We start from the raw sequence: 21,491 nt of genomic DNA, 5'->3' as shown, positions 1-21,491 counted from the left end.
ATTTCTGTTCTAAATGAACTTACTTGCATTCTGAAGCTGTGCTCTCTGGTCCCAGACTCCCACAAAATAAAGTGTCCTTTTATTGCTGGAATACCTATTTCACTTTTTTTTGGCCACAGAGAGTCAGAGAGCATTCCCATTTGTGGGGTACAGGGTTATGGAGGGAAGCAGTAGTGGTGGTGCGTGATCATTTGGACTCCATTTTGTTATATCACCTTTTGCTAGAGCTTCTTGCCAAAGCATCACATTTCAATGTGTGTTGGTACATTCTTTTTATAATGGTCTTTAAGGAACACACATCATTTGAACTATATTCAGAATCAGAATCAGGTTTAATATCACTGGCAGCAGTGTAATGCAATACAGGCGAATAAAGAGAAAAAAAAAGTAAACCAATTACAGTAAATTGTAATTTATATATGAATATTAGTTAAATTAAATTGGGTGGCAGAGGGGAATTGGAATTGGGTGGCAGAGGGGAAGAAGCTGTTCCTAAATTGCTGCCTTCAGGATTCTGTACCTCCTTCCTGACAGTAACAATGAGAAGAGAGCATGTCTTGGGTGATTGGGGTATTTAATAATGGATGCTGCCTTTCTGAGGCACTGCTCCTTAAAGTTGTCTTGGATACTATAGAGGCTAGGACCCAAGATAGAGCTAAATAATTTTACAACTTTTTGTTGCTTTTTTCGATCGTGTGCAGTATCTCCCCCCCCCCCCCCCCGCCCCCAAACTAGACAGTGATAGTGATGCAGCCTGTCAGGATGCTCTCGATGGAACAGTTTGAGTGTTTTAGGTGACAAACAAAATCTCCTCAAACTCTTAATGTATCTGCTGTCTTGACTTCCTTATAGCTGAATCACCAAGTTAGATTCTCAGAGATCTTGACACACAGGAACTTGAAATTGCTCAACCTCTCCATTTTTGATCCCTCTATGAGGTTTGGTTCATGCCCTTGCCCCACCCTTTCTAAAGTCCACAATAAGCTCTTCGGTCTTACTGACCTTGAGTGCAAGGTGGTTGTGACACCACTCAACTCGCTGGTATATCTCACTCCTGTACGCCCTCTCGTCTCCATCTGAGATTCTGTCAACAATGGTTGGATCATCAGCAAATTTAAAGACATTTAAGCTATACCTAGCCACAGTCATGGGTATCAAGAGTAGAGCAGTGGGCTAAGCACACCCCCCCCCCCCCCCCCGATTTGCAGCAATGTTGATCATCAGTGAGGAGGTATCATTACCAATCCGCAGAGATTGTTGTCTTCTCATTAGGAAGTCAAGGATCCAATTGCAGAGGGACATGCAGAGACCCAGGTTCAGTAGCATATCAATCTGGACTGTGGGAATGATGGTGTTAAGACACTGAGATATAGTCAACAAACAGCATCCTGGCATAGGTGTTGCATTGTCCTGGTGATCTAAGCCCATGTGAAAAGCCATTGAGATTGAATCTGCCATTGACCTATTGTAACAATAGGCAAATTGCAGTGGGTTCAGGTCCTTGTTGAGGCAGGAGTTGATTCTAGCCATAACCAATCTCTCAAAGTATTTCATCACTGTAGATGTGGATGCAACTGGATAATAGTCATTAAGGCAGCACACACTGTAGGTGGCAACTTCCGATTGTAGTAGTGAGAGATTGAAAATGAACTCGAATGCACCTGGCAGTTGGTTGGCACAAGTTTTCAGAGACTTACAATGTATTCCCTCAGGGCCTACCACTTTGTGAAGATTCACCCTCCTGAAAGACAGCCCAACATCGGCCTCCGAGATTCAGCTGCTGTTCTTCATAAAATGCTAAAGGAAAGCTTTCTGCTTCAAAAGCCCTAATTACCAGTTCTACTTACCTGCTTTGCTGATGACCACCAACTGCATGTAATGGCACAGTTTCAGTTCTTGCTGCCTTGCAGTCTGCTGGATTATGTAAACCTCTGATGAAAGAGAGAGGAAAAGAGCAAACAACACACACAAAATGCTGGCGGAACACAGCAGGCCAGGCAGCATCTATAAGGAGAAGCACTGTCGATGTTTCGGGCCGAGAACCTTCGTCAGGAAAGGGAAAGAGAAAGAGCAAGGAGGGTTGTGTATGTTGTGTATACATTTAAGATTAGTGGCAGGTGAAGTTAGAAAGTGTGGGGGTAGGAATGAAGACTCTTCTCTATTGCATTCCCGAGGAGTGAGGGGTAGAACCTATCCTGTGCACTAGGAACTCCTAGGAAAGAGAAAGTAATGTATAATTATGAAATAGTCACAGAAAGAGTCCCTATCAGCTCTACTCAAGAGCAATCCAGCTGGTCCCATTTCACAAATCTTCCACAGAAGCAGATCTAGCTCTATTTTGAAAATTAGCATTGAATTTACCTTTCTCTATCTACTTTGTCTATATCCTTCATGATTTTAAATACTTATACCAAATCTCTGGAAACCTCTTCTTTAAAGTGAACAACTCCTACTTCTCTAGTCTCTCCTTGTAACTGACATTTCTCTTTCTAATTTACAAACAAGAGAAAATCTGCAGATACTGGAAATCCAAGCAACACACACAAAATGCTGGAGGAACACAGCAGGCCAGGCAGCGTCTATGGAAAAGAGTACAGTCGACTTTTAGGGCCAAGACCCTTCAGCAGGACTGTAGAGAAAAAAAGATGAGGAGTTAAATAGTGGGGGTATGGGAGGGAGAGGACTGTAAAGTTGATCGGTGAAAGAGATACAAGGCTGGAGAAGGGGGGAGTCTGATAGGAGAGGACTGAAGGCCATGGAAGAAAGAAAAGGGGGGAGGAATTCTAATTTATTCTGGTTATAGATAAAGGAACTCCCCAACTTTAATATGCAAGACCTATACATATGAGCAAGCTTTTTGGAGTCTGGCCGTATGGATTTGGCAGCAGCTGTAGGTACCCTCTACCTTATGTGGCTACATTTTTGACTAGCAAACTGTTAGGTTACATCATTCACAAGAATGATCTGTAACCTGAGGAGGGTCTGTACCTCTATTAAAGGAAACAGTTATTACCTACACTTGTCAATTTAGTATCTCAAGCTCCCCCTCAACCATCTGGGAATGTAGAAGAATCTTGACCCAAAGGCAGAGCCGTGGTGATGACTTAGCAGTAAATGATAACTTTAATAATAGGCCACAAAATAACAAGCTCTGAGGGGCTACAAAACTAGAGAGAACAAAAGCTAAGTGCAACAAGGTAAATTTTAGGCAGGGAGAGCGGTAGCTAGGAGCAACTGGTTGAGGCAATGCATGAATGAGGACTGTTGATGAGAACTGGAGTTAAATAGGCTGCAGGTGAAGAGTCTGGATCAAGTAACAAGTGAATCCTATTAGCTGGGCAGAGACTGGGAGGCGTCACTGGGAGCAGGCCTTTCCATCTCCCCTCCTCACTCGGGCAATATTGTGCTCTATCTCTTCTGCCCCCTCCCCATTACAATCATGTGCACTAGTGTGCTGACTGGAACACACACAGTATTCCAGTTACGATGTAATCAATGTTTTAAATTGTTGCACCTGCTCTTAAACTCTAGTCCGAGCTAATGAAGGCAAATGCTCTTGATTCTCATAGCCATCTAGTAGACACTTCAATGATCATCGATCCACCCTTAAGGGTTACCCTCTGCTTTTCAATATTACATTGTTCTAGAAATTCATTCCCTGAATTTATCATCTGCAATATCCTTTCCTACAATAAATATACATGAGTAGACCGCACCTGTGTCCTCTGACTCATGCACAGACTGTGTATTTAGTCCACTTTCCCTGGTACTCCCATGCTCCTATCACCTTGTGCTTCTTGATGGTAGAGAACATGCATTAGGGAAGTGCAGTCACAGTAATCTAGATTAATAACTACAGTGCGTCCACCATCAAGGATCTTCACCATTCAGGACACACCCTATTTGTATTACTATTACCCAGAGGGGGGTACAGGAACCCGAAGACCCACAGCCAACATTTTCGGAACTGCTTCCTGTCGAAAATCTGATTTTTGAGCAGTCTATGCACACTACCTCACTATTCCTTCGGCACTATTTCTCATTTTTGTAACTTAGTCATTTTTATGCCTTGCACTGTACTGCTGCTGCAAAACATCAAATTTCATAACATATGTTAATGATAATAAACCCAATTCTAATTATGTAGACAGTACATAATGCCACTGCTGTCTGCCTGTAGTAGAGAAAATTAATGTTGATTGTGGTTGATGGGGTGCCAGTCCAGTAGACTGCTTTGTCCTGGATCATACTTTGTTAGCACAGTACTCATCCAAGGAGGTGGAAGCTATTCCACCACTGCTGAATGTATTTTGTAGATGATCGAAAGGCCTTGGGTTATTGGAAGTCAGTCAAAGGACACCCAGCTACTAAGATACAGGAGCATTACGTCCCACACCACCAGATTCTGGAACAGTTATTATCCTGCAACCATCAAACTCCTGAACCAGCGTGGATAACTTCACTTACCTTAACTATGAAATAACTCCACAACATGCAACCCACTTACATGGACTCTACATCAGAATCAGAATCAGACTTTAATCACCAAGTACCGTGTGCACATACAAGGAATTTACTTCCGGCAGATGTTGTCTCTCTGCTCATAACAATAATAATGATAAATATAAATGAAAATATAGATTATACATACAAGTAGTGCAATCCAAGTAATAGTTAGCCGACAGTTAACTGTTCAGCAAAGTGACTGCAGTAGGGAAAAAACTTCTCCAGTGCCTATTAGTCTTACTCTGGAGGGATCTGAAGCGCCTACCAGACGGAAACAGTTCAAACAGGATGGAAGGAGTCCTTTATGATGTTCCCCACCCTCTTCTTCAACCTGGAAGAGTACAGGTCCAAAATAGAGGGCAGGGAGGCTCCAATGATGCGCTCGGCAGTCCTCACTGTGCGCTGTAGTCTGGTTCTATCCTGTTTGGTGGCGGCTCCAAACGACACAGTGATGGAGGTGCACAGGACAGACTCAATTACTGCAGTATAGAACTGCAGCAGCAATTCCTGAGACAGACCATATTTCCTCAAGAGCCGCAGGAAGTACATCCGCTGCGTTCTTGGTATTATACTGCATATATATCTTTCATTTTCACAATGTGTCTGCTTTTGCACATTGGTTGTTTGTCAGTCTTCATTTCTACATAGCATTTTACAAATTCTATTTTGTTTGTTTTCCTGTAAATGCCTGCAAGAAAATCAATCTCAAGGTAGTATATGGTGACATATACCTATTTTAATAATATAGAGGATTCCAGTTAATTGGACAATTGGTAAATAAGGTAAGCCACTTATTTGGGACAGCTCAAGAACTTTCAATAGTTTTTGGAAGTAAAAAAACTATTTGAGAAAATAACTGGATTCCATCATTTATTTGGGATAGGAGACTGTTGCTGAACAGTTTCTAACTGGCATCAGGCACCTGCGCTTGTGTGACCAATAGACAGCAGGACAAAACATCAGCTGTGAGCTCTTGTGTGTTATCCATTTGGTCTGATGGTTGTCAATTCACAAAGCAGTGATAGGCCCCACTACCACTGAGGATGAGGACACTCTTGGCATGTTCCTTTCTATTAGCTACCATCATTCATGAAACAAATACATTGGGACTGTAGGACACTGGTTCAATCCGTTGTTGTCAAAACTGTTAGTTCTAAATATTACACCGCATTTTTGTTACTTAGTACACAACCAGATCTGTAGTGCAGCTTCAATAGATTAACGCCTCAGCATCTCTAGGTAGAATTGAACTTGATCTCCCAATATACCTCGCCATGACCCTTGCACTTTGTTTACCTGTCTGCATTACACTTCCCCTGGGAATGCAATACTATATTCTGTATTGTTTCCTCTTTACTACCTTGATATAACTATTTATGGCATGATCTTTCTGGATAGTGTGAAACAAAGCTTTTCACTATCTCAGTATCTGTGACAATAAGATCCTACAACCAATAGAACAGTAATTGTTCACAGCAAACTCAACTAACTTAACAATTTATTTGATAGCAATGTCAGACTGAGGGGTATGCAGTTACAGGCAGAGACTGTACATTGACAGGCCACAATTGTGATGGCCAGATCCAGTCCAAGCCTATCTTATTTGGCCACACAACATAAAGGCATATGGCCTCAGCATAAGGACAGAACCTTGTCCTCACAATGGTTGTGCTGGTAGTCATTTCTATGTTATGACGGACAGAGGCATTTTCCACAATTGGATTGCTGAGGATAAAGTCAAGTGGTTGCCCATAATTGTTCACACATGAACTGCTACAGACAAGATCTAGTAGCTATGTCCTTTGTGATGTAAAGAGCTTAATCTGGAGTAGTCCTATCAAGCTACACTTTGTGATGAACACATAAATGCTAAACCCAGAAAACAGTCTTACCCTACACATTTCCAGTGCTTCTTCTAAATTCAAGATTTGAGGGATAATAGATGGCAACAAGGAGGACATTTTCTTGGTTATTTCTGACCTGATGTCATAAGTCTTCTTCAATTCTGGAGTTGATACTGAGGACCCTTAGGGCTACTTTTTCCCCTCCTGTATAGCACAGCTGCACTGCCTCAGGCGGGTCAGTCATGACTGTGATCCACCTCACAATTTCAATGAGCAACACAGAACAGAACAGGCACTTAGATCATCTAGTCAAAATATTAATCTGCCTAGTCCCATTGACCTGCATCTGAGCCACAGTCCTCCTATCCAAATTTCACTTAAATGCTGAAATCAAACCTACATTTACTGGCAGCTCATTTCACACTCAACACCCTGAGTGAAGTAGATTCCCTCATGTTTCCCTTAAGCATTTCACCTTTCACCTTTAACTCTAGTTCTAATCTTAATCAACCTTAGTTTAAAAAAAAGCCTAGGTTGTGAACCGCTGGTTCCAGTAGATTTCAATGGAATTAATAAAATGTAGGTAAAAATAATACCCTCGTGGCCTAGAACTCAACTAGAAAGTTTAAGAAAAAGCAAGATAAAAATAATAAACAGGTTCAGCAACTTCAGTGAATAGGGTTATGCAAAAAAGCTCAGTAATCCCTCGATACAAAATGCACCTGGCTCTGGAGCTTATTACATTTTTTTCTATTGCTAGGCTCAGTGCGAGTCCAGTGGTGGAATGGGAGATCATATAGTCGATCATCTAAACCATAGCTTCTCTCATTATACATTACAATGCACAGGTGTGAAAGTTAGGAACAAGCTGACTCAGCAGCTTGCAGTTTTGTATTCAGTTTCTAGCAACAGGTGAGAACAATATGGCCCGGAACTTTTCTGGTACTGAGGTACAATTGTTTTTAATGTAAAGGTTACCACATTTAATTTGGAAAAGAGTTTCCAACTGATGAGAGTTCTGCAAAATTAAGTGGTGCTATTGTTGTCTTATTGAGATTGAAGAAATGCAGCTGTGAACTGTAGAAAATCTGACATGTATGTTACTGGCCATGAGCCATTCAGTATTGGGAAAAGGTCAGTGTAGGCCAGCAATTTCAAAATTTCTGTCTACATGGGCATCTCATTTGCAGACCGATATATTTCAGGTTGTCAGCCTTTTGTGCCATTTGTTTTTTTTATATTTCCATTTGTCTTGATACACAATGACTTAGACAGAATTTTGAATTAAAAGCACAAAATCTAAACACAGGAGTGCTATACAATTATATTGGTATGGCAATAATGATAAAGCACTTAAAGATTCAGAAGTTATGAGAATATCTTTTCTTGGAGGAAATTGAGACAAAACTCAACACGTGTGAATGAATGAAGAAGCACAGATTTTTGAAATTATTGCTTTAAATTGTAGGCATTTTGAAATATTTCAGCAGAGAATTTATCTTTGTACATAATGAGTAATCTCAGGACTGAAACATAAAATTATCAAAAAGCATTTTGTAAATTATTTACTTAAAACTTAACAGTTCTCAAGATCATTTTGCAACAAAATGCAAATATAAACTGCAATTTCAGTATGAAACATGACAGGTATTTGATATTTGTATAATCATTTCTTCAGATATTTTAATCTGATTTTGGAACTGCTTTAATACAAAACAATGCAATGCAATTCCACCATTTTTTAAAGAAATTAATCATCAAATCTGATCTTTTTCCCCTGGAATGCAACTATTTGGATCTGCTCTTTCCGTCTTCTACTTGCTTCCCAAGAAGGATGAAGTGATTGTTGTGGTTTTGGAATTGCATCTCCACACTTCCCTTGGGATTTCTCACGAAAAGACAATTTTTTGGAGTTAGAACTTTTGTGCTGAACAGCTGCAAACGCAAATCAAAATTCCAGAGAAGTCATGATCAACAAGCAGACCACATTTAAAGTACAAAGACATTAGATTACATAAGAGTTTTTAAATCAACAAAAGTTATGTAGAAGTAGCAAAGCATATCAGTGCAAATAATCCTCAAATTGCATAATCAACATAACATTCATCTTCCTCAGTGCATTAGAAAATCCATATATTTTCAGTTTTCAGTAGTGCTACGCAAGTAAGCAATTCATATTAGTATCAGAAAAAAAGACACCTTTCAATACATCATCTGAATTAAAAATAAAATGACCAGCAGAGCAGCAGAACGAAGTAATTTTCTGACATTTATTGAATGTAGGGAATATAATTGTTTAACGGGGAAATTCAAAAGCTAACAAACTAAGAGAAATGTATGTTTCTGATGACCTTCACAGCCACACAATTCAATCTATTCTGCAAATAAATGTCTTTCAGTTGTAGAAGAGCAGCAAGTTCATAATTTGTAACAGAATTCAATGAAATGAAAAATTATTTTGTCTGCCATACATGGTTTTACCTAAGAGCCTAATAAACGAATAGATTCATAAAAGTTGAGATGTTAAAACATTACACATGCAATTGGAATGCTTTCCTTATTAAAATATGTTTTTGAAGCACAGCTGACCTGCAGCACACATCAATCATCCTGTGGGAATACTACATTACTAAAATGAGAAGACCTTTAAATTCCCTGAATAAATGGAGACAATGTTTTCTAATGTAACATTTACAGTGATCTTAAAATGCATTAATTTTATAGCAAGGCCTGGAATACACAAATTGGGGGCTGAAAGAGATCACTAGGACCCTCACTCATAATAAAACCATGGTCATTGTGATTGTAACCACAAGTTGCAATCCCAATTATCTGCATTAACCTCTTACACCATTTTATATCAAGAGTTTATCTGTCTCTGATTAAAAAAAATATTTAAAGAGTCTACTTCCATTATCCTTGGGGAAGAGTTTCAAAGACCTACAATCCCTGAAAGGATAACAAAATAACTTGTTATTTTGAAACCATGACTCTAATTCTGCATTCTCTATTGAAGGAAAATACTGGTTGAAATCACTCAAGATATTGTATGTTTGAATGTAGTTTCATTAAGTTTCTTTCTACTTTGCTAAATTCTTGTGGAAACAAGCCTAGCATGTCCCATCTTTTCTAGTGAGATAATCTGCCTATTCCAGTTCTCTGAACTGTTTCCAGTGCATTAATATCCTTCCTTAAATATGAGGCCAATGCTCTACATAAATGAAACATAATGTCCCTTCTCGAGTATTCAGTTCCCCAGCAATAAACAATAAACAAAAGCTAAACAATGGTTAGCTTTCCTAACCATTTCCTGTACTGCATTTTTGGCTTATGCATTAAGACATTCATATTCCTCTGCATCTTGCATCACAAAGACACACTCCTTTCTTATTTTTTTCTCTGTCCAATTGAAATATTTCACATTTTCCCGCATATTTCATTTGTATGATCATGGCCCCATATTTAACCTACCTAGTTTTCTTTACAATCCATTAATCTCTCTGTAACATCCTCTAGCCCCGTATCCTTTTTGCTACAGGCTCTTGATCATTTCCAATGTCTACTACTTCACTACTAACAAGCATTTTTTCCAGATGCCTCGGTCCTAAGCAATGGAAACCCTCCTCAAACCTCTCTCTTCTGACTTTAGTAGTATCTTCAATGCTGTATTTTTGATATCAACCCACATAACCCCTTGTGAAGTATCGTTCCACATTATTATGCTGGAAGTACTATATACATTTAAATAATATGTTGTTGGAGAAGGTATACAAGTTAGTAAAGGCAGAGAGGAATGAGTGAAACAATTGCTTTCCAACCCTCTAGATGTATATTTTCTTAACCTATCCCGCCAACAACCTGAAGCACTTGTGTGATAAAGATTATCCACTGATAGTGGCTAGGGAACAGCAGGTGGCCAAATCTCAGTGGGTGACAGCAACACAGCACAGGGTGAGAGTGAAACTAAGAACTGATTCTAAGGGAGAGGCCTAGTTTCCAGCACCGTACATTAATTTGCAGCAATTACTGTCTTTATCATCACTATTACTCAAATACTAATTTGATCATAGTAAGTTCCTTAAGGATTCCATTATAGTTTGATCATTAAACTAGAGGATAAAGAGATTTCTCACTGGAAATTTGTGGTTCTGTCATACATCAGGAAACAAAATTAAATGGAAGTCCTTCTCATGATATGTTAAAAGTTTTCCAAGGGTAAATTGCTCAGAATCAAGTCATTTAGCATATGTAATAAAATAAATATTCAAACTTGCTTATTCACTTTCCGTATGATAATGGCTGAGAATTTCTGACAAAGAAGTATTATGAAGATCATTTATTGATAGATATTTGAGCTCCAAGGAATGAACGCATTGAAGGAATCAAGGAATAAATTGAGGAAATGAAATAAATTCATCTCAGATCTTACTTTATGGTAGGAAAAATGTGAGGGCATGCATAATCCACTATAGTCTACAATGGGGGCAATTATTCATGCACCAGAGTACTCAATGTGCAAATCCCTTCCTACTTTCCATACTTCTAATAATGCTGTATATATTGATGCAACCAAGCAAAGTGTACAACAACAGCGTAGAAACTGTTGTGAATAATTGTGAGTACATTTAAAATAAAATGCACAGCATTTGAATAACCAACGAAAACCCAGCAAGAAATACCATCTACACTGACCAGATTTCTTGTTCTTGACTTGTCCTTGGAGATTGCTGTGAAAAAAAACAATAGTTTAAAATCAAGTTAATTTACCAGTGGGCAGCATAATTATTTATAGGAATTTAATTCAAAGTGAATAAACATATCTGATCCTTACCTCTTCTGCACTGATGCCTTTGAACTCGACAAATTGCCACAAAATAAAGATCCAAATTTTGTCTGTTCCCCGCTGCTCTTTTTTCTATTAAGATTGCTCTTTATTTCCTTCAGGCCAATTGGCATATTTCTCTCATTATCATTTTCAATGTTGACATCAGCTGCTGGATCAGATTCTTGCTTCCTTTTATTTGTTCTTTTCACCTTTCCAATGAAGAAATCATCGTCCCCACTCTCATCACTAGATGACTGATTATAAAACCTCTCCTCTGTGCTATCATCAAAATAATCTTCTTCTTCATCAACACTCTTATCTTCTTCAATAGGTTTTGTGTTGTGTGAATTAATTGAAACTTGAATTCTTTTCTCTATATTTAACTGCGCAGGTTTCTTCTCTTCAGTAATTTGAGAAACCAAACCTGCAGCTTGGTTTTTGGAGGTGTCTTCTTGACTGAAACAATCTTCATTCAAAGCTTCGGGTTTGGATTTTTCTGGAGTTGCACTCATCAGTTCGATATCTATTGCTCTAGATTCAGTCTGTTCAGTAACTTGAGAAACCAATGCGGACTCAGCAGCTTGGACTTTGGTGGCATCTTCATTAGAGAAACACTTTTCAATCTTAACTTCAGGTTCAGATTCTTCCAGAATTGCACTGGCTTGTTTGATACACGTTGGTTTGCTTTTCTCACCTATGGTATTATCTCTTTTCATCTTATTTGTCTTACTATGGGACATTCCTTCTTGCCTTGAGGGCTTTAATGACTCTGTTTTCAACTGTGGCTCCCGCAGAAACTTCTGGTCTTTGTTTTTTTCTCTAGCTTCTTTAAATGAATTTACAGCAGCTGGCAAAAAAATGAGGAAAAAGATTTTTTTTTACACATCACATAAGGGTATTTCATGTCACATTTCCATATTATATGGAATTTCCAAATGGCATTCCCCAATCGAACACACACAAAATACCAGAGGAACTCAGCAGGTCAAGCAGCATCTATGGAAGGGAAAATAGTCTACGTTTTGGGCTGAGATTCTTTATTAGTCCTGTCATCAACTCTTTATTTCTTTCCTTAGGTGTTGCTTGACCTGCTGAGTTCCTCCAGCATTTTGTGTGTGTTGCTCTGGATTTCCAGCATCTGCAGAATCTCTTGTGCTTATTCCTCCAGTCTTGCTTTCTTTGTAGTTATAGACAGAAACACAAATAGCAAAAGTGTATAATTAATGCCAATCATTTAATCACTTGCCCATACAACAGAATACAGTGAAATGATCTCAAGTAGCAGCTCTATTTAATTGTGTTATTTTATTAAGAGAAATATAAGTAAAACATTGTAAAACGGTTACCGTAAAATATTGAATGCTTCATTACCCAATTTTAAAATTAAATCTACAATAATGGTTTATAAAACATCAGCTAATCTTAAACTTGAAATTTCACTTTTATCCAAGGTGCCTTCTTGAGCTAGTCCCATACTCTTTTAAATCTTTCCTATGTTAGGATAGACTAGGCTTGTTTGCTTTGGAGCAGAGGAGGCTGAGGAGGAATCTGGAAGAGGTGTACAGAATTATGAAAAGCATAGATAGAATAGATTGTAAGATATTTTCCCCTCAGCAGAGGTGATTAAGTACAGAGGATATAGGCTTAAGTGAGGATTAAGATACATAGATGGGATTTGTCAAAGATTTTTTTTTTACCCAGAGATGTTGCAATCTGGAATACTCAGTGAAGATGGTGGAAGCAGTACTCTCACATTTAAAAAGCGCCTGGATGAGCACTGGAATCATCAAGACATCGCAGGGCATGGACCAGAAGCACAAGAAATTCTACAAATAGTGGAAATCTTGAGCAACACATACAAAATGATAGAGGAACTTAGCACGTCAGGCAGCAAATATGGAGTGGAATAAATTGTGGACATTTTGGGCCAGGGCCCTTCATCAAGCTACAGACCAGCATCTAGTAAATGGGATGAGTACAGACAGGTACTTAATAGTCAGTAGGGGTATGGTAGGCTGAAAATCCTGTTTCAGTGTTCTATGTGCAAAACCTGTTTTTGAAGGAAGACTCCAATTACAATCTGCAGACACAGGAAATACAAGCAACACACACAAAATGCTGGAGAAACTCAGCAGGCCAGGCTTCATCCATGGAAAAAGAGTACAGTCATTGATTTGAGTCAAGATGAGGGGCCCTGGCCCAAAGCATCGATTGTACTCTTTTCCATAGATGCTGCCTGGCCTGCTGAGTTCCTCCAGCATTTTGTGTTTGAAGGAAGGCCTCTTAATGTGTAAAGTTATAAAGATGTCCCCAGGACTTTACATTTCAATATTACAAGTATTTATTTGAATGAATAAATAGACAACAGATGAAAGGGTAAGGAAGAGGTTTAAAGACACCTAGTAACCTGAAGAAAGTATGAAAACAATCTGTAAGACCAAACAATAAAACCTCAAGAAAATATTTCGCAGTACATGTAACTTTTTAATTAATTCTGTGAAACCAAAGTAACTTATAAAACATTCAGACTATGGTAAACATCTTACTTTATGAAAGAAGCTTTATATATTTTAAATGTGGCATTATCTAGTTAGATAAGAACTCAGGATTTTTCCTCCCATATTTTGTACATCCCAGTTGAAGGGTGCATGGATGGGGAGAATTAATTCAAGGATGCAGCTGACAAAAACACAAAAAAGCACTCAGAGTAGCACTTGGTACATTTACTGTTTTCAGATTTAAGTTAGGCCACTAACTTGCATTTTCTTGACAGTATTCTTTTGATGGATATATTTGATCATTGCTTGTTGAATTTTACTTTGAACTAAAAGGAGTCAAAGATCAGTAATAGTTTGAATGACATACATTATGATGGAAATGCTTCTTCCACTATATTATTCGATTATCTAGAACTACAAGGTACAACTTTCCATCAAAGACACATAATCCCTCTGTCCCTCCCCACGATGGCACTGCACTGGGGTGCAGCGGTCTTTCCAGGTCTAACCAATGGAGTAATTGTTTGTCTTTTCTGTTTTTTTATGATGGCAAGACACTGCTTCATATGAAAATCATCAAATACTATAGATCTACACCAGAAGGGAGTTGCTAGATAGCGATGGAACTAGACTTGTTACGTACTGCGCTGTAATCTGCCACAGCAAGATTGGGAATAAAGTGCCAGAAGAGGTTCAACAAAAGGTGCAATCAATTGTCTTGGATGTTTTTTTGTGATTGCAAGACCCTGTTGGACATTGGTAATGTAGAACACTAGAAGCCCGGTCCACGGGTTCCTTGGCAAGAGTGTTGCCGGGGGTGCTGGCTGGCCTCAGTTGTTGCATGAAGTGGCGTTGTTGCAGCTGCCCAGGAGGGGAGACCCCAGAGGCAGTGTGTGAGAGAACAGAGGCGCACTGGATACCCTAGAATTTGTGCTGAGTTGAGGGCTGGCCCCTCCCTACAGTGCTGCCCGCAATCTGTGGCTGCACCAGCGCATGATGAGGAACTACTGCATGTTTGCTCTTGCAGAAACATGGCTCCAGGACAACATCCCATACGTCTTTTCCTGTTGCTGCAAAAGTACTGTTCCATGCTTAAGTGATCAAAATGCTTCCTGCGTTATGTGTTCTTGCTGAAACTGATAATGAATCCCTGCTTTTGCACAGCATGATGTGCTCTATTTGGGATTTGGAGGACTTGGAAGCAGATGAGGGTAACAGCGAGATTCTTTAATCACAAGCGTTTAAGAATTCTCTCTGGAACATGTGATATCTAATTAAGAAACAGAACCTAGTTTAAAATTATAGAAGTGAAATAACCATCGGGAAAGAAAGATGGAACTGAGGGATAAGAGAAATGACCATTAAAAAGTTATTTTGAAATCTCTAACAAGCACAGATAACGGCGCATTTGTAAAACTCAATTTTCATGGCTAGAGAGTTGTTCGGTAGTAATTTAGTGATTACACCATCAGTCCTCGGCTTTTCTGCCATGTTTAATGGGTTTCAAAATGGCGCTGAGGTGTGACCTCCATTGAGTCATGGCACAGATTTTTGTTTAATTGCTTAATTTTTTAAAACTTTTTAGGTTTGTAAGAATGGTTTTGGGGACAGAGGAGGTCAGCTTAGTGTTTAGGAACAGGGATGTGGGGGAATTGGAGGTCAGGTTGGAGTCTAAATAACTGCTCTGTATTTGAATTGAGTCCACAGCATTCCACGGGGGGAGAGGGAGCAATCATAAGTCAATATGCACATTAATACCAATGACATAGATAGGAAAAGGGATGATGTCCTGAAGAGTGAATACAAGTTAGGAAAGAGGTTAAAAAGCAGGACCTTAAGGTAGTAATCTCAGGATTGCTGTCTGTGCCATGTGCCAGTTAGTGTAGAAATAGCATGATCTGGTAGACAAATGAATGACAAGTGCAAGAGGCAGGGTTTCAGATTTATGGACCATTGGGATTTTTTCTAGGAAAGGTGTGACCTGTGGAAAAGGAATGGTTATGTCTGAACTCAAGAGGTATCAATGTCCTTGAGGGCAGGTTTGGTATAGCTATTGGAGGGCTTATACTAGATTGGCAAGGGTATGGGAACCAGAGCATTAAGTCAGACACTGGAGCTGTTGGTATAAAGGTAGATGCAATGTATAGAGAGACTATGAGGAAAGATTGGTAGTGGAAAGGGCATAATTGCAAACAGTTCGATGGCTCGGAAGTACAAAGAATAATGCATGGATGAGTGCATGAAATTAAAATGTTCTGGTTATTATATAGGCTTCACTGTCACAAGGGCAGGATTGTTCTGCAGTTTAAATGCTTTAAATGCTTCAAAAGTGATAAGGAGGAAAATAAAATGTGCAATGGGGGTGGGGTGAAAGAATTACTAGTGAGGGATAGAATCACAGCTGCAGAAAGGGAGGATGTCCTGGGGAGATTGTCTACTGAGTCAGTCAGTGTGAGTGTAAGACAGAAACATGAAGGAAGCAATCATTCTTCTGAGAGTATTCTTTAGGCCACAAAGGACATTCAGTAGATTAGTAGCAGATTTTGGAAAAGTGCAAAAATAACAGGGTTTTTGCCATAGGAGACTTCAACTTCCGTAATATTAACCGGCAACTTCTTAGTCTAAAAGGTTTAGATGGAGCAGAACTTTTTCTGGTTTGTCTGGGAAGGGTTCCTGATGCACAATGTGGACAGGCCGACTGGAATGGCTATTCTGGACACAGTACTAGGCAATGAAGCTCGTCAGGTGACAGATCTCTGGGGTGGTGGGAGGGGGAGGTGAGCATTTTGGAAATAGTTATCCAACTTCCTGACCTTTAGTACAGCCATGAACAAGGATAGGAGTAGCTGATATGGTAAAGTATTTAATTGGACGAAGGCTAATTACAATGGCATTAGACAGCAACTTGGGAGCGTATACTGGGGTTCTGGATAGTTTTCTCCCCACTGAGAAAGAGAGGAGCGGCTAGCTGGGCAAAGGGGCAAGGTTAGCAGAATTGCCAATCTGTTCTGTCACATCACCTCCCGCCTCTTCTGGATTGCACATGGTAGGCAATTGAGAGAGATAGTCTACCATGACTGGGTGCTGTCCTGCTTAATGATGGATGCTGAACTAGAACGGTTGTAGAGCCAGGTACCATCTCATGATGCATGCATTGTGGTCTTTCATGGAGTGGATCCAGGTGAGAACTTTGCGGTCGGTCTCCAGAAGTAATACTCTGCCTAGCAGATAATGCCGGAGGCTCTCCAAGACCCATTTTATGGCAAGAGCTTCCTTTCCAACAGCTTGTATCTCGCAGTAGCGGCTTCCGACTAAGGTACAATGCCTGCTGTTCTTCTCCTTCTTTCCCCTGGGCTTATGACTACACCAATCCCCATTGTTGAGGCGTCGACTTGGAGGGTGAATGGTTTGGTGAAGTCTGGGCTGATGAGGACCGGCTGGGAACAAAGCCTCCTTCAGAGTCACAAAGGCTTCCTCACATTCTTTTGTCCACTGGACTATGATTCTTTGCAGACTTCAGTGTCAGTTCTTGTTAGTGGGACTGCCAAAGCAGCAAATTGAGGGAAATTGAGGGATAAAATGTCGCTACCACCCGACTAATCCCAGGAAGAACTGGACCTGCTTCTTCTTGCAGGGCCACAAGTCAGAAGCTGATAGTAGATGGATCATATTCTGCCTGGAGGTAAGTGACTAGTGGTCTGCCTCAGAGATCTATTTTGGGACCCCTGCTTTTTGTGATTTTATAAATGACTTGGATGAGGAAGTAGAGGGGTGGGTGAGTGAGTTTGCAGGTAACACAAAAAGTTAGAGGTGTTGTGGATTTATTTTAGAGATATAGTGCAGAACAGGCCCTTCTCGCCCACTGACCCCACCATTTAACCCTAGCCTACTCACAGGACAATTTACAATGACCAATCAACCTACTAACTGGTACGTCTTTGAACTGTGGGAGGAAATGATAACCCCTCACCACATGCAGGAAGAACTCAAACTTTTTTTTTTAAACAGAGGACTTCAGAATTGAACTCTGACGCCCCAAGCTGTAATAGCATTGCGCTAATCACAATGCTACTGTGGCGCTCACATAAACTCTCAGAGGTTACAACAGGACATAGACAGGATTCTGACTTGGCATAGAAGTGGTGGATGGAGTTCAATCCTGAAAAGAGTGAAGTGAATCACTTTAGAAGATCAAAATTGAAGGCAGAGTACAAGATTAATGGCATGATTAGCAGCATGGAGGAACAGAGGGATCTTGGGGTCTAAGTCTATAGATCCTTCAAAATTGCCATGCAATGATAGCGTAATTAAGAATGCATATGCTGTGTTGAAGAATTGAGTCCAAGAGCCACTAGGTAAAGTTGCAGCTTTCTAAGACTCTGGTGAAACAACAAGTAGAATATTATGTACAGTTCTGGTCTCCTCATTATAGAAAGGATTTAGAAGCTTTAGAAAGGGTGCAGAGGAGAGTTACCAGGATGCTGCTTGGATTATGGAAGATGTCTGATGAGGAAAGGTTGAGCAAGCTAGCACTTTTCTCTTTGGAGTGACAGAAGAGGTGACTTGATAAGAGTTGTTTAACATTATGAGAATCATAGATAGAGTAGACAGCCAGCACCTTTTCCCCAGGGCGACAACGGCCAATAGCAGAGGATATCTGTTCAAGATGAGTAAAGGAAAAATTAGGGAAGATGTCTGAGGAAGTAGTTTTAAAAAAAAACACCGAGTGCAGAAGGTGCCTGGGATTAACACTGGGATATAATCAAAGTACCTCTTTATTTTAGTGCCCTATCACACAGCATGCACCAACTGCAGTTGGGAGAATGAAATGTATGAAGCTTTCTTGGTTAGATGTCCCAAAACTATTCTTACTGCAATTTTGCTTCATTCTTTTGTAATCCATGGCCAAGAAACCGAAAATAGCTTTTCGGCATTCGTGATACCAAGCTCAAGTTTCTACTTTAGGCTCTTTTCCCCATAGGTCTTATGACAAACTATAACATCAGAGTTCATAATTCTGGTCAATGACTTCAAACTCATGAAAACTAAATTCTGAGCTAACATGAATTTAGATGTTACATAAGAGAAGATAGTGTCCTTATTGGAATGAACACACTTGTTTCAAAGATGACAACACATACAAGTCATGACTAAAGGAGTTTCTTCATTACAGTAAACTTTATTTTACCTTTAATAGCTGCAATTTTTTTGTACACGAGTGGATGTGATGCGATCCTTGCAATTGCTCGTTCCTCGCTTGTGGAAGAGGGCTGCATAGACAAACAAGAAAGAAAACCATTAATGCACAGTAAATATTGAAGGTATTAACCAGTGCTCTACAGACAAGTTCAAACTCTTGCCTAATTAGTGACAAAGCCCCTTCATAACAAACACCTCACTTCTCTACATTACAGCAAACAACAAAGAAAACTGTTGCTTAGTCAGTGATTGCCTCAGATACAGAACGATCTTCAGGAGTTGATTACATATATGGAAACAGTAACTTTCCAACATTCTCCCAAAGCACCAAAAGGAATACTTCACACTACAATTTTTACAGCGCCAAGAGAAAGGTTTCAGTAAAGTGATCATCTGCAATTTCCAACTAGTTACAATATTTCCTCAAGATGCTAAATTGTTAATTTACTGGTATTCAATCTTACATGAAAGCTCTTTCTTATAAATGAGTTTCACACCTTCAGTTTTTAATGTGTTATGAATGTACCACAGCTCTGAGGGGCCGAAGGGTGCGGGGTAGCCCCCTCCTTTGAGAGAATCGCAAGATCACTATTGAGTCCGTTCAGGAGTCCCAGGAAATGGGAGAGAGAGACGTGCCGAATAATTCGTTCCACCGCGATGCAAAATAATGCGACATTGACCATTGTCTCCTGGAGACCACGTTTGTGGATTGGGGACTATGCTACGTGCAAGCCCTCGGGCAAAGTGGGCTGGTTGAGAGAGAGATTGCATCATCTCAACCTGATTGACATCTGAGACCCCATGAGGAAGTATAAAAGAGGGTCTGGGGGAACAACCCCTTCAGACGCACCAGAAGAAACGCTAACGATCCTGTAGTAGCGGGAAGCCATTTGAAGGAAGTCACATGCGTTCGATTCCGCGGCTGGAATCGGTGACTGGAACCACGGAAACCAGCTTTTAGCTAACAACGGGGAAACCCACTCCCCTGATTCAACAGATTTGCTTCATAAAAGATCCGGGCAAGTTTCTTTTCTCACCAATCTCTCTCTCTCTCTCTCTCTCTCTCTCCAACAAGTGAAAACCCAGCGGTCCCCCAAAAGGCTGAAGCCTGGAGGACCTGAGTGACTTTTATATTTCCATCGGACAATATATTATCCCCTAGACAAACGATCGAACTGTTTCTTATTGATGGTTTTTATTAGACCCACGCTTTTAGATTGAGTAGTGACAACGTATATTAGCTGAATGTTTGTATTCATCTTATTTTTGTGCCCCTTTATAAATATAGACTTTTAAAAATAGTACCATCAGACTTCAACGGACCTCTCTATCTTTGCTGGTAAGTGATCCAGTTACAGGATTTCGTAACAAATGGTTAATGGAAACTTTAAAATAGAATTGCTAATTTCTATTTAAAATGGTAGATTTACTTTCCTTGCTCTTTTGTTTCTCTTTTAATCCATTTTTTTCCATCCTTCATCTTTTAATCCCAATTTCACATTTAGTTCACCCACTCTAATTCACATTCCCTTGTGTGCATTGGCATTTTCACAATTTTTCCACCGGATTTGTTGAGGGTACACACAGCTGCTTGTCTGTTCAAGTTTCTGATGCCAGGTTTCCCCTGCTATGCCATTTTTAGCTCCCAGTTTTAGCAAACTAGCATGCAAAAGCTTAAAAGATCAAAATTCAAAAATTGAAAGGTTAAAAGAGCTAAATGTTGGTACAGCAAACTTGGGCAGAATGTTTAAATAACCATATGCAGGTCATTTCTAAATAATTTAGAGAGAAAATGGACCTATATTTACTAAACGTATTTCATGCTTCATTGTTCAAAACACTTTATTTTTATTTATCTATTGAGAAGTACCGCACGGAAACAGCCCTTCTGGCCCGATGAGCCTGCACCAGCCAGTTACACTGTGACTAATTAACCTACTGACCTGTACATCTTTGGAACAAGAGAGCAATCTGGAGCACCCAGAGGAAACCTACACGGTCATGGGGAGTAAGTACAAACTCCTTACAGCAGTCATGGGAATTGAACCTGGGTCACTGGTGTTGTCGTAACTTTACGCTAACTGCTATGCTATCATGCTGCCCCTTTAGAGCCAATTTTGATAAAACAGTGTGTTAAGCAAATATTAATTTGTATGCATCAGACAGATTACTTATTTGGTGGTGATATTTCAGAGGCAAAACCACACCGAGTAATTCAACAAAATGTCAGGTATTGTGTGCTATATACAAACTTGGCAGAGGCAGTTTCTTTCAGCCAGTTTAAGTACTCTCCTTGAAAGGCTTTTTTGCTCTTGCTAGCTTCATGCAATAAGAATCATAACGGTATCAAGTTAAGCATCAGATTGTAGTTATTTTTAAAACTATGTCTCTTATTGAATTGACAACCATTTCAAGCCATTCCCCCACCATAGTTATGTATTTAAGCAGAATTCTCAAGCAAAGCTGGTGGCCTGTGTGGATTAGTTCATATAATTCCAGTAAAAAGAAACCTCAATAAAGTGATCTGATGTGTTGAAGAGTCATAAATGTACAGCACAGAAATAGGCCCTTTGGCCCATGCTGACTGGATTATCTATCTATGCTAATTTCATTTGCCTG

At 39.7% G+C, this 21,491-nt stretch overlaps 1 protein-coding gene across 5 annotated transcripts in view; it reads right to left on the bottom strand.

Moving 5' to 3' along the window:
• Positions 1-4,519: 4,519 nt before the first annotated feature.
• srfbp1 (serum response factor binding protein 1) overlaps positions 4,520-21,491 on the bottom strand; it is a 195,306-nt gene continuing 178,334 nt past the window's right edge. For all 5 annotated transcript variants that reach the window (XM_059969637.1, XM_059969642.1, XM_059969639.1 and 2 more), the window contains 4 exons: positions 18,862-18,943; positions 11,182-12,022; positions 11,043-11,077; positions 4,520-8,285 (listed from right to left, as the gene is read on the bottom strand). In XM_059969637.1, the coding sequence (XP_059825620.1) occupies positions 8,101-8,285; positions 11,043-11,077; positions 11,182-12,022; positions 18,862-18,943 (1,143 nt within the window). In that variant the 3' untranslated portion in view covers positions 4,520-8,100. The remainder of the gene's footprint in view (positions 8,286-11,042; positions 11,078-11,181; positions 12,023-18,861; positions 18,944-21,491) is intronic.

This window comes from Hypanus sabinus, chromosome 5 (assembly GCF_030144855.1).
Source record: "Hypanus sabinus isolate sHypSab1 chromosome 5, sHypSab1.hap1, whole genome shotgun sequence".
NCBI lineage: Eukaryota > Metazoa > Chordata > Chondrichthyes > Myliobatiformes > Dasyatidae > Hypanus > Hypanus sabinus.
Note: the sequence above shows the minus strand (reverse complement) of the source record. Positions and strands in the feature narration are given on the sequence as shown.